The sequence below is a fragment of the Triticum dicoccoides genome, chromosome 4B (genome assembly GCF_002162155.2).
Source record: "Triticum dicoccoides isolate Atlit2015 ecotype Zavitan chromosome 4B, WEW_v2.0, whole genome shotgun sequence".
Lineage (NCBI taxonomy): Eukaryota > Viridiplantae > Streptophyta > Magnoliopsida > Poales > Poaceae > Triticum > Triticum dicoccoides.
The window spans coordinates 321,247,494-321,258,148 of NC_041387.1; the positions used below are offsets into that span (position 1 = coordinate 321,247,494).

Consider the following 10,655-nt stretch of genomic DNA (forward strand, 5'->3'; position numbering starts at 1 on the left):
TCCCGCTAGCGCCACCTTGGTCTTTCTCCTTATCACACTTCTCGTACTCAGCCCTTTGCTTCTTGACGAGTTGCTCAACCTGATGACACTCCTGAAGATCGTGGCCTTTGGTCCGATGGATCTTGGAGTACGACCCATCATCCTTCCCAGCTTTCTCGGCAGCCGAGCCTTCCCGGCAATCAGTGCACGCTGCAGCTTCCTTGCCGAGGGCCTCGGTCTTGGCCTTCTAGCCGGTACTAGGTGCACTCGATCCATGAACAGTCATCATGGCTTTATCCTTGCGCTTCTTTTTGTGCTTCTTGTTCTTCTTCTTCTAGTTGGTGACATCGTCCTCGTCCTCTGAGTCAACGTCGACGCCATCCTCCTCACCGGGGAGCTGCCTCCCCTCCTCTATGCGGGCACACTTATCCACCAGAGTATATGTCTCGTTCACAGTCTTGGGAAACATCTCGTTCATTTTGGAATGTATCCTGCGGTTGCGCACGTGTAACATCCCAAATTTTCAAATTTGGTATGTTAATAGGATCATTCTTTTTCATCATGATTCTCTATGCATATTTGAAAATTTCTGATTGTTCAAATCGTTATTGCAAGTTAAGGCAAATATTTGGAGTGGAGATAATATGACTTATCCCCTATAAATTAAATTTAGAAAATGTTAATGATATTATCTGGAGTTTACAGAAACTATTTTGGGATTTTTAGAAATTCAAAATTATTTTATAGTTGTTATAATGCTCTTTATATGCTTGTATTGCATACACGTTTTTTTTTCAAAAGTGAATTTGTGTTGTAAAAATGTTCTCTGTTTTGTATAGTAGTAGTAATGTTTTATCGTGTGTTCTGGTATTTTTAGGAAGTCATATGGTATTTTGTTTTCTTCAATTACACCTCCTACACAATATTATATTTTTCCTAGAATTTACTGTTCATCAGGGCTCCCAGCAGACCATTTCTATTCATCGCCCACTGCGCTGGAGCAGTGCAGCAGCAGCTAGCAGGCCGAAGCCCAGCAAGCAGCCCACCTCGCTGCTCCTTTTTTTTCTCTGCCGCTGACCACCCAGACCCACATGCCATCTCTCTCCTTTCCCGTGTTCTTCCTGGAGACCAGTTTCCGATCCAAATCCTCGCCGACTCGGCTTGGATCTTGCCCCTCTCGCACGAGAACTAATCTATAAATAATCCCCTTGCTCTTCTCTGCCGATTTTTGGCAAAATCCCTCTCTCCCGTGCCGTTTCGCCTCGTTCATATCTCGCCGGAGTTCACCGCCGTCTGAAGCTTCCGCCGGTCGATTGCATCGCCCCTGGAGGTTCCCAGCTTCTCCTCTTTCCCCTAGTATGTTTCCCTTGGTCTCCTCTGCCTCCCTCATCTATTATTTCTCGCAAGGAAGCACTACACCGAGTCCATCGAGCTCGTCCGGAGCTCAACTCCACCGCCGCCGCTCCAGCCGGTCGCCACCGCTGTGGGAGCAAGCCCCATTCACCCCTGCGGACGTGTTCGAGTTCACTGACGCCCGCGGCACCTTGTCGTGCCTTCCCAAAGTCCCGGAGGTCCCTGTAACTGCCGCCAACTTCAAATCCAAGCCGCCCTATGGCCGTCGTCTTCCTCAAGTCCGGAGGCCAGCCCCTGTTTCACCGGTGAGTCCCTGTCGTCCGTCCGATCTCCATCCAACCGCTGTAATTAGATCGCCCATGTTTTTTATTTATTTACCGAAACATTTTCCTTTAAGTTGCGGTCGTTCGCTGTTTAGCCACAACAGCAAACCACTCCAGCCTATTACAGTTGCACCATGTGGCAACGTCCCAGCAGTCGCGGTAGTTCTTCCAGGAACACTGTCATGGCACAATTTGTTTCGCAAATTTCATATCAAATTTTCGTTTAGGTATATCTTGAGATCCGTAACTCTAAATGTATCGATTCTTTATCCTGAGTACTTGTAACGACCAGGAGAATACTGTAGAATCAAAATTTCACATTTTTTGAGCTGTTTAAATTTGAATTTGCTCAAATTTGAATTTAACCTTCTGGACGCCATATCTTTCAAATCGTTCATCCAAATTAGTTGATTCTTTTTGCACTGTGATCATACTAGCATGTAGATAAGATATACCTACTGTTACATTTTGTTAATCATGTTTTTATTTGAATTCCTTGCTGTTGACTTTATTGTGGTGTTATGTAAATATGATTTATTTATCAGTGCCTCTGTTAATCGAGAAATAAGAGATCCAGTCAATCCTAGACGCTCTCAGAGCTCACGCGATTCTGGCCGTCCGATTCATTTACTTGATGCGTTTCCGGGCGTCCGATCGAGCCCTCGGATGATCTGGGCCGCCGGATCATAACCGAGCCCCTGTAGCAATGAACAGTTTCACTTCGCGGTAAATATCTGCTGCCACCGCCGGTTAATACAGCACCCCGCCGAGGGCAATTTTGGGATTTCACCTAGGCCGGTGGAACGTGCCCTCTCCCGATTCGCCGCCCTCTCCCCAATCGAAGAGACGCGTAGGGTTTGACCTCTCCTCGCTTCTTTCCCGCATGTCTCTCTCTTTCTCTCGCAGTCGTCGTCGCCGCCAGCCATCCTCCCCATCGCCCCCTTTCCCCGCCCGTCCCGCTCGCCGTGGCCTTCGCCGATGACCGCGGCCCTGCGCAGCACAGTGCCGAGCTCATGAGAATGAGAGGAGAGGAGCCGCCACCCAACCCAACCCATCCAACCAAGGAGCCCGTCCCATCCCACTCCCCACGACGTCTCCCCTCCCATCTCTCTCGCACCCACCTCGCCGCCGGCCATGGCCGCCCTCATCCTCTCCTCCCCTCCCCTCCCCTCCTCTCCTCCTCCCCCGTCATCAGAAGAGAAGACAAGACGAGATGGAGGGAGATCCACCGCGACTCAGCTGGTCAGGCGGCGCGCCCAGATCCGGCCTTGCTCTGGCCATCGCCGATGAGCTGCGCCCAGTTCAGCCATGGCGCGACCGAGCAGGCGAGGAGGGAGACTAGCTAGGAGTCCCCCCTCTCTCTCTCGGGGGGCGCCGCCCTTCATCTGCTCCCGCGATGGCGCCGGATCCACATCCACAGCCACGGCGCCGGCACCCATGGAGTGACCGTGTGCTTCTTCTCCATGGACATGGAGCTCCCACAACACACCATGGAAGGCCTGGAGCTCCTTCTCACAGCAGGTCCCTCTTCTCCTCCCCACCTCCGCACTGCTCTGCTCTGTTCTGTTCGATTGGATTTGGCCTCTCCCCTCTCTCACTCTCTCCCTGATTCATGCGCGCAGGTGCACCGCGTACAGGAGGGAAGACCAACGCTCCTCCGGGTCTGCTTCTTCCCGGGTCGCCGTTGCTCCACGGAAGGTATCACACCCCCTCTCTCATGCTCTGGTTGTCCACCCCCACTCTCATGCTCTGATTCATAGTAGGAAATTTCAGGGATGGAACTGAGATTACATGTGAAATTTAAGGAGATGTTTTTTTGCATATGCTAATATTGTACCACTAATTGCAGGCGGAAAGTCATAGAAGATGGTTCATTAGCTTCAAACAGATCAGTGGTTACTGAATCAGTCTCAAAATCTTGTTCCTCCGCAGAAGTGAAAGATGAAGATGCTGCAATTGCAGTTGTGATTGATGCAGCTGAACTTAAATGGTTAGAATACAACATTTCCTTCTTGCATAAGTCAGCAGCTAGATTTTTTGGTACCTTTTCTGATAATCATATTTAATGGTGCATGCAGGGGAGAGCAGTCATTTAGGAGAGGACAAGCTCCTGGAAGGTTTACATCAGGACGCCATAATGGTAATGCAGAAATTCCCTGTCTTCAGTGTCATGTTCTTTTGAGTTATGATTATGCTAGCAGATAATATGAAAAGATTCTCTTAAAAATCAAAGCCATTGTTATGATGAAAAAGAGTGTGTAGGTGTTCAAGCTTTGCGGACACCAGATTTCTTTTCTTTTTGGCACGGTAGACCATGTTTCAATTGGATCTTTTTTGACAGTAACTAGACAATTGTTTCCAGCCCATTAGACAACCTTTGAACTCTAGCAGATTTTCATACAAATTTTGATAGATTCACGGTTTTTTGTGAATATGTGAACTATACCGCTGCATAATATGCTTGTGTTGTTCTGTGAATGTGTTCAGAATACTGTTTAACATGTGCTCTGTTTGACAAATCTTTCAAATTGAAGGCCATGGATCATCAGAAAGGGAGGCACCTCCACCCGGCTATGTGTGCCGCAGCTGCGGAGTTCCAGGCCATTTCATTCAACATTGCCCACAGGAAAACCAGATGCCTCCACCTGGCTATACCTGCTACAGATGCCGGGTTCCAGGGCATTTTATTCAGCATTGCCCAACCATTGGCGGTTCCAAGGCAGTTTATATTTACTGTGATGTTAGTGTTCTTTATTAGCATGATAGCATCTTCACTTTGTTTTTTCAAATAAATTCATTGTTCAGTATTTACTGCTCTACTTTATTCATAAATCCATTGTTCATTTTTGTTTATTAAAATAGCCATGTCTATCTGCTATTCCTAGGATTTCCTTAAATAACTATGCTAATAAATATGTCCATCTCGGAGAGAATTAATCTTGCTTCCTTGCAGACTCTGAACATGAGGACCATGTGGACTAAACTTGCATCTGGGTGCACCAAGGAGAAGGTCCCACTTATCAAGGGATAACAACTAATTGGTCAGACTTTGTGAAGACAGGGGTTGGATAATTTGGAGAATGTCTTCGCATTCAAGGCTAAAAGGGGCAAAGCGTCGCTCGTTGTCTACCTGTTTTGACAAGGTTGGTTACAAGGTTGTCATCATACTATCCATGCAAATGTTTCCTGTGATTTCATCTGCTAAACAATGATGCATTAGCAGAACTATATAGGTTCATTGTGAGCGTTCGCTTGGACTTATCTCACACCGTTGATCTGGCTCGCTTTGGTTATGTAATAAGCCAACTATTGTATCTACTTAGTGTTGATCCATCAGCTTGGCTTACTTTTGGAACATACTACGTATTCCTCCATTTGTCATGAACTTTTAGATCTAATGTTTCATGCTTCTGGTATATTTGATGGCCTTACCTTTTGTCATTGTTTGGACAAATTGCTCTACACTGGACACTTATGTATCAAGGCAATGCCATGCTTCTGATGCAACCTTATTGTATTGGACTGATCCATTATTTGAGCAATCACTCTAGTTTTCCTTTGCAATGGTTAATACATTGTTTATGCGCTTGGACAATAAGTTGAGTCAGGCACCCACGAGAATTGATTTGGTGTATGGCACTGTACCCGCGAGAAATTTTATGCAGTTGATTTCTATCTAAATATTCCTTGGGCCAGTTCATAGATAATGATTCTGTACTATAGCTGTATTATCGGATTGGATAACCTTTTTTGTATGTACTGGGAGTGGAGGTTTCCATGTCTATTGAGCATTGATCGGTTAGAACAGCTGATGAAGAATGGAGCCCTTTGGTTGGAATTTCTTATATAACTTGCGGCGTCGTAGGTTCCATAGAATTTGTTAAGGAAAGTGCATCGAATAGAAATGGCTTTTGCTAAGAGAACAGGGTATACTTTTTGTGATGCATGGCGGGTTGTCCTTTTAGCTTCTTAGTCATTGTGTATGGATGGTTTGGTTAATGCCGGTTTTAATCGCTGACATGATCTTGGAGGTTTGGTTCAATTAAAAATATCATGTCATGTTACCAGCATAGATGCTATTTTCTTATAACTACCCCTTTCTTCCTGTCACAGTAGCACCATTCCAGATTGTGCATTAATAATGAAAACCTATCTATGATCTGTTGGTCTGATCCATTTATTCTTTTTTTATTTATGTGATGACTTTTCTGATTACAGGAAGCTGAAGGTGTTACCATTCATGGACATGGAACAGAAGCTGCCCGGATATTGTGACAACAAATGGAGGTTAAATCGGGAAGCGAAAGCCAGGTGATACCTTGATCACTATCTTTACTACTCTCATGCATATTCTACTGTCGAAATCTAGATGCAGTATTTCCACATTGGAAAACTTTGTATGGTCCATGGACTGAAAGTTTATTTGTTTTGGGGAACTCTCATTGGTAGGATTTTGCACTAGGACGCTTTTTATGGGCATATACAACATTATTTTTTACTGATGTCTGATTATTGTAGCTTCAAACTATTCCCTGTGATGTTTTTCTTGAACTATATTCACTGTGGTGTTTGTACTACTGCATTTATTCCTCAGAACATTTGACGGCCCAGTAATAATAGTGCTAATACAAACTTTATGAAGGTTCAAGTATTTGGGTTCTAGCTCCAGATTGGATATGGTAGCTGCTTATTGATTTTCCTATTCATCTGGCAGGATTAAGGCATTGTTGTTACTTGCCTACCAATTTTAAGCTGACAGTTTCTTATTTTACTTTCGTCTGAATATTGGGATGCCTAGCAAATCAACTCTTTTGTACTCGACAATTCTGAGTTTGATCGTTAAATCTGAATATAGTTTAGAAATAGTTTTTTATGACTTGGACTATTGGTTTCGTTTCCTTCGGCCTTTGTTTGTGCTCCAACAGCAAATATGCACATGGGGCATGCCACCACGCCGTAAATTTGGGTGGCCGCTGAGGGCACTTTTGACATTTCGCTTACCCCTGCGCAATGTGCCTTCCTTCGATTCATTGCTCTTTGCCCAATCGACGAGACGCTTAGGGCTGCGGCCGCCAGCCCTATACCTCCCCCTCTCTAATCTCTCGAGCGCCGCAAAGAGCTTACTATTTCCATTTGCTCAGCAAAGTTTTGAGATATTCCATCCTAATTATCTAATTGTAATGCTTTTATGATGCAGGACTATTATCTTGTGATGTGGCTTTCTTGTATCACATTTGCCTTGCTTCTCCTGAAAGAGATACCATTTTGTTGGTGTTTACTGGTTAATCCTTTTGCATATGTTTACGGATGGATACTCGATGTTCTCGGTTCATATCGTTGCTGATACTTGCCTTCTCTTGCTGATTTCCCAAATCATGCACATAGCTATTTTAGTATGGGTTACAATATCCCTTTGTAAAAAAGCATATATGTATGTTACCTTTTGTGTGAGTGAAATATTCATCAGCATTGTAGTGGACATATGCTCTTTGTACTAAATTTGATGTTTTCTACTGAATCATTTGATTCTTGGTACCGGACTAATGCTTCCCTGAGAAATAGCAGGCGCTGGATCATTGCCTTAGATAGTCTTCCTCATGTGTCTTTGAGAAATCCTAATGCTAGATCAGTGGCTCAAATTTTGCTTTTGTATCTATTTGGCGCCACTCTATCTATATCTTTTTTGTACCACCTTCATTGCAATTACGAATACAATGTTTGGTCGGACATAAGCTTCGACTGCTTTGAGTTGTTTACAGGGCACACTGAGTTGTTTTAGTTCTGATGAAGATGCCGTTGGATCGATGTTGTTCTTACACCTTTGATTTGATACATTTATTACCAGGTTGGATACGACCGCATCGGCAGGGGTGCAGGTTGCGGCAAGCCGCAGCTTCCATCTAGTCATATAGATTGTCCAGAGTGCGAAGCAGATCAGAATTAATCGTTAGGGTACTTCAACATCGTTCAAGGCAAGTTTGCACTTTTGATTTTGCTCATTGTATATTATGCTATGCATGTGTGATTTTAAGCTATGGTAAACGTTTGGCCTGATATGTGTATCTCATGTTGTCATGTTTGGTATTGATTGTGTTATGTGATGGTGTGATCAACTTGCTATGGTAGACGTGGGCATGTGTCGAGTGATCCATGATAGTGGTGAGTGTTTATAGATGTAGGCTTGGGATTATTAAATAGGTGAATGCGTCATTGGCAGAGCGCTCTATTGTCCCTAGAGAATGCATCATTGACAGAGCACACTTGAGGCGAGGTATAGTTTTTGGAACTTAAATCTGGTGAATGCGTCCTTGGCAGAATCCCTCTCTCCCGTGCCGTTTCGCCTCGTTCAGATCTCAAGGGAGTTCACCGCCCTCTGAAGCTTCTGTCGGTCGATTGCATCGCTTTTGGAGGTTCCCAGCTTCTCCTCCTGCCCCCTCTCTCCCGTGTTGTTTCGCCTCGTTCAGATATCGTCGGAGTTCGCCGCCGTCTGAAGCATCCATCGGTTGATTGCATCGCCTCTGGAGGTTCCCAGCTTCTCCTCTCGCCCCTAGTATATTTCCCTTGGTCTCCTTCTCCTCCCTCATCTATTATTTCTTGCAGGGAAACACTACACTGAGTCCATCGAGCTCGTTCGGAGCTCAACTCCGCTGCCGCCGCTCCAGCCGGTTGCCACCGTTGGGGGAGCAAGCCCCATTCACCCCTGCGGACGTGTTTGAGTTCACCGACGCCCACGACACCTTGTCCTGCCTTCCTAGAGTCTCGGAGGTCCTTGTAACTGCCGCCAGCTTCAAATCCAAGCCGCCCTATGGTCGTCGTCTTCCTCAAGTCCGGAGGCCAGCCCCAGTTTCTCCGGTGAGTCCCTGTCGTCCGTCCGATCTCCATCCAACTGATGTTATTAGATCGCCCATGTTTATTTATTTATTTACCAAAACATTTTCCGTTAAGTTGCGGCCATTCGCCGTTTAGCCACAACAGCAAACCACTCCAGCCTATTACAGTTGCGCCATGTGACAACGTCACAACAACTGTGGTAGTTCTTCCAGGAACACTGTCATGGCACAATTTGTTTCACAGATTTCATATCAAATTTTCGTTTAGGTATATCTTGAGATCCATAACTCTAAATTCATCGATTCTTTTTCCTCAGTACTCGTAGTGACCAGGAGAATACAGTAGAATCAAAATTTCACATTTTTTGAGTTGCTCAAATTTGAATTTGCTCAAATTTGAATTTAACCTTCCGGAGGCCATATCTTTCAAATCGTTGATCCAAATTAGTTGATTCTTTTTGCACTGTGATCCTACTAGCATGTAGATAAGATATACCTACTATTATGGTCTGTTAATTATGTTTTTATTTGAATTCCTTGCTGTTGACTTTATTGTGGTTTTATGTGGGTATGATTTATTTATCGGTGCCTTTGTTAATCGTATAGATTGTTCGGAGTGCGAAGCAGATCGGAATTAATCGTTAGAGTACTTCAACACCGTTCAAGGAAAGTTTGCACTTTTGATTTTGCTCATCCTATATTCTGCTATGCATGTGTGGTTTTATGCTATGGTAAACGTTTGGCCTGATATGTGTATCTCGTGTTGTCATGTTTGGTATTAATTGTGTTATGTGATGGTGTGATCAACTTGCTATGGTAGACGTGGGCATGTGTCGAGTGATCATGAAAGTGGTGAGTGTTTATGAGGGTGTTTGTTTCCAGGGACTTATTGGTTTAGGGACTTGAACAAGTCCCTATAAGTCCCATCTAAACCAAATAGGAGGGACTTATAGGGACTTAAAGTGGGCATTTGGGACTTATGCAATAAGACTCTCAAGGAGAGTCTTATAGGGACTTATAGTTGTAATATGGTCTTATAGGGACTTATAAGTCCCAGGAACCAAACAGGTAGGGACTTTTTAGGGACTTGGGACTTATAAGTTGGGACTAAAAAAGTCCTAGGACTTATGAACCAAAGAGGGCCTATAGCCGTAGGCTCGGGATTATTAACCAAGTGAATGCGTCATTGGCAGAGCGCTCTATTGTTCCTAGAGAATGCGCCATTGACAGAGCGCACTTGAGGCAAGGTATAATTTTTGGAACTTAAATCAGGTGAATGCGTCCTTGGCGGAGTGCTCTATTATTCCTAGAGAATGTGCCACTGATAGAGCGCACTTGAGACAATTCTGAAGTTCTTGTCATGTTTACTTAGAATCTTTGGGGTTATCTTGGGCGAGTAAGTTAGAGGCGGTTGTAAGTTCAGTTAGTGGAGGGAGGTAGCTGAAGACATTCTTCTCAAAACTATCTCGTGTGTTTTGTTTGTCATACTTTACTTGTGGATGTGCTATATCATTATGTGTGAATTGCCAATACATTCAATGTATTGACCCTTGTGGTTGCAACTTATCATGTTACAGGATTTTCAGATGATCAGTGAGAAGGGTTGCGAGTCTTCACTCAGCATTTCGCCAGTGGGCCTTGATGGGATTCATTGTTTGCTTATGCTACATTTCCGCTGTTATTATTAAGTAAAGTTAGTTATGTACTATGAGTTTGTAATACTTTATGAATTATGGATCATAGGTTATAGTAAATGATGCACTTGTTACTTTGATATTCCTATGTACTATGTGTGCTAGCGAATCGATCCAGGGACTAGCACAAAGACATCGAATCTTATCAGGTTCGGGTTGTTACAGCATGTTGGACTGGAATGCAGCTATCACAGCTGCCGGGTGGATGTCTGGGATGTTCGTGTGCACTTGGCTGAACCTCTGCATGTACTTCCGCAATGGGAGGAGCTGCAAGTCACTGGGCCGCCCAGGTTCTTGATGGCCGCCCGTGAAGGCGCCAAAAAACTTGTGGCACAGGTCAGCCCAGGTCAAGATGGAGTTCTCTGGCAGGTGTATCAGCCAACACCTCACATTTGGCTCGAGAGCCAAAGGGAAGGAGTTGGTGAACACCTTCTCATCTCTTCCTCGGCAGCTTGAACAGCGATGGTGTAGATGCT

The 10,655-nt window shown here is 44.6% G+C and overlaps 1 protein-coding gene across 6 annotated transcripts; it reads left to right on the plus strand.

Annotated features, from left to right (window-relative positions):
- Positions 1-2,104: 2,104 nt before the first annotated feature.
- LOC119296059 (uncharacterized RING finger protein P8B7.15c-like) lies at positions 2,105-10,261 on the plus strand. 6 transcript variants are annotated; one of them, XR_005144722.1, is made up of 10 exons: positions 2,105-3,176; positions 3,278-3,353; positions 3,505-3,645; positions 3,734-3,795; positions 4,190-4,395; positions 4,609-4,798; positions 5,874-5,966; positions 7,501-8,179; positions 8,256-8,507; positions 10,063-10,261. XR_005144722.1 is itself a non-coding variant. In XM_037574470.1 (6 exons), exons 1-6 carry the CDS (start codon positions 3,119-3,121, stop codon positions 4,684-4,686), a joined length of 621 nt encoding a protein of 206 aa, XP_037430367.1. In that variant the 5' UTR covers positions 2,499-3,118; the 3' UTR covers positions 4,687-5,076. The 6 variants fall into 6 exon arrangements, 1 of the variants encoding a protein (XP_037430367.1); XR_005144721.1 differs by lacking the exons at positions 7,501-8,179; positions 8,256-8,507; positions 10,063-10,261 and adding an exon at positions 6,853-7,307 and having other exon boundaries at positions 2,495-3,176; positions 4,190-4,374; XR_005144718.1 differs by lacking the exons at positions 8,256-8,507; positions 10,063-10,261 and having other exon boundaries at positions 2,499-3,176; positions 7,501-7,730.
- Positions 10,262-10,655: the final 394 nt, after the last annotated feature.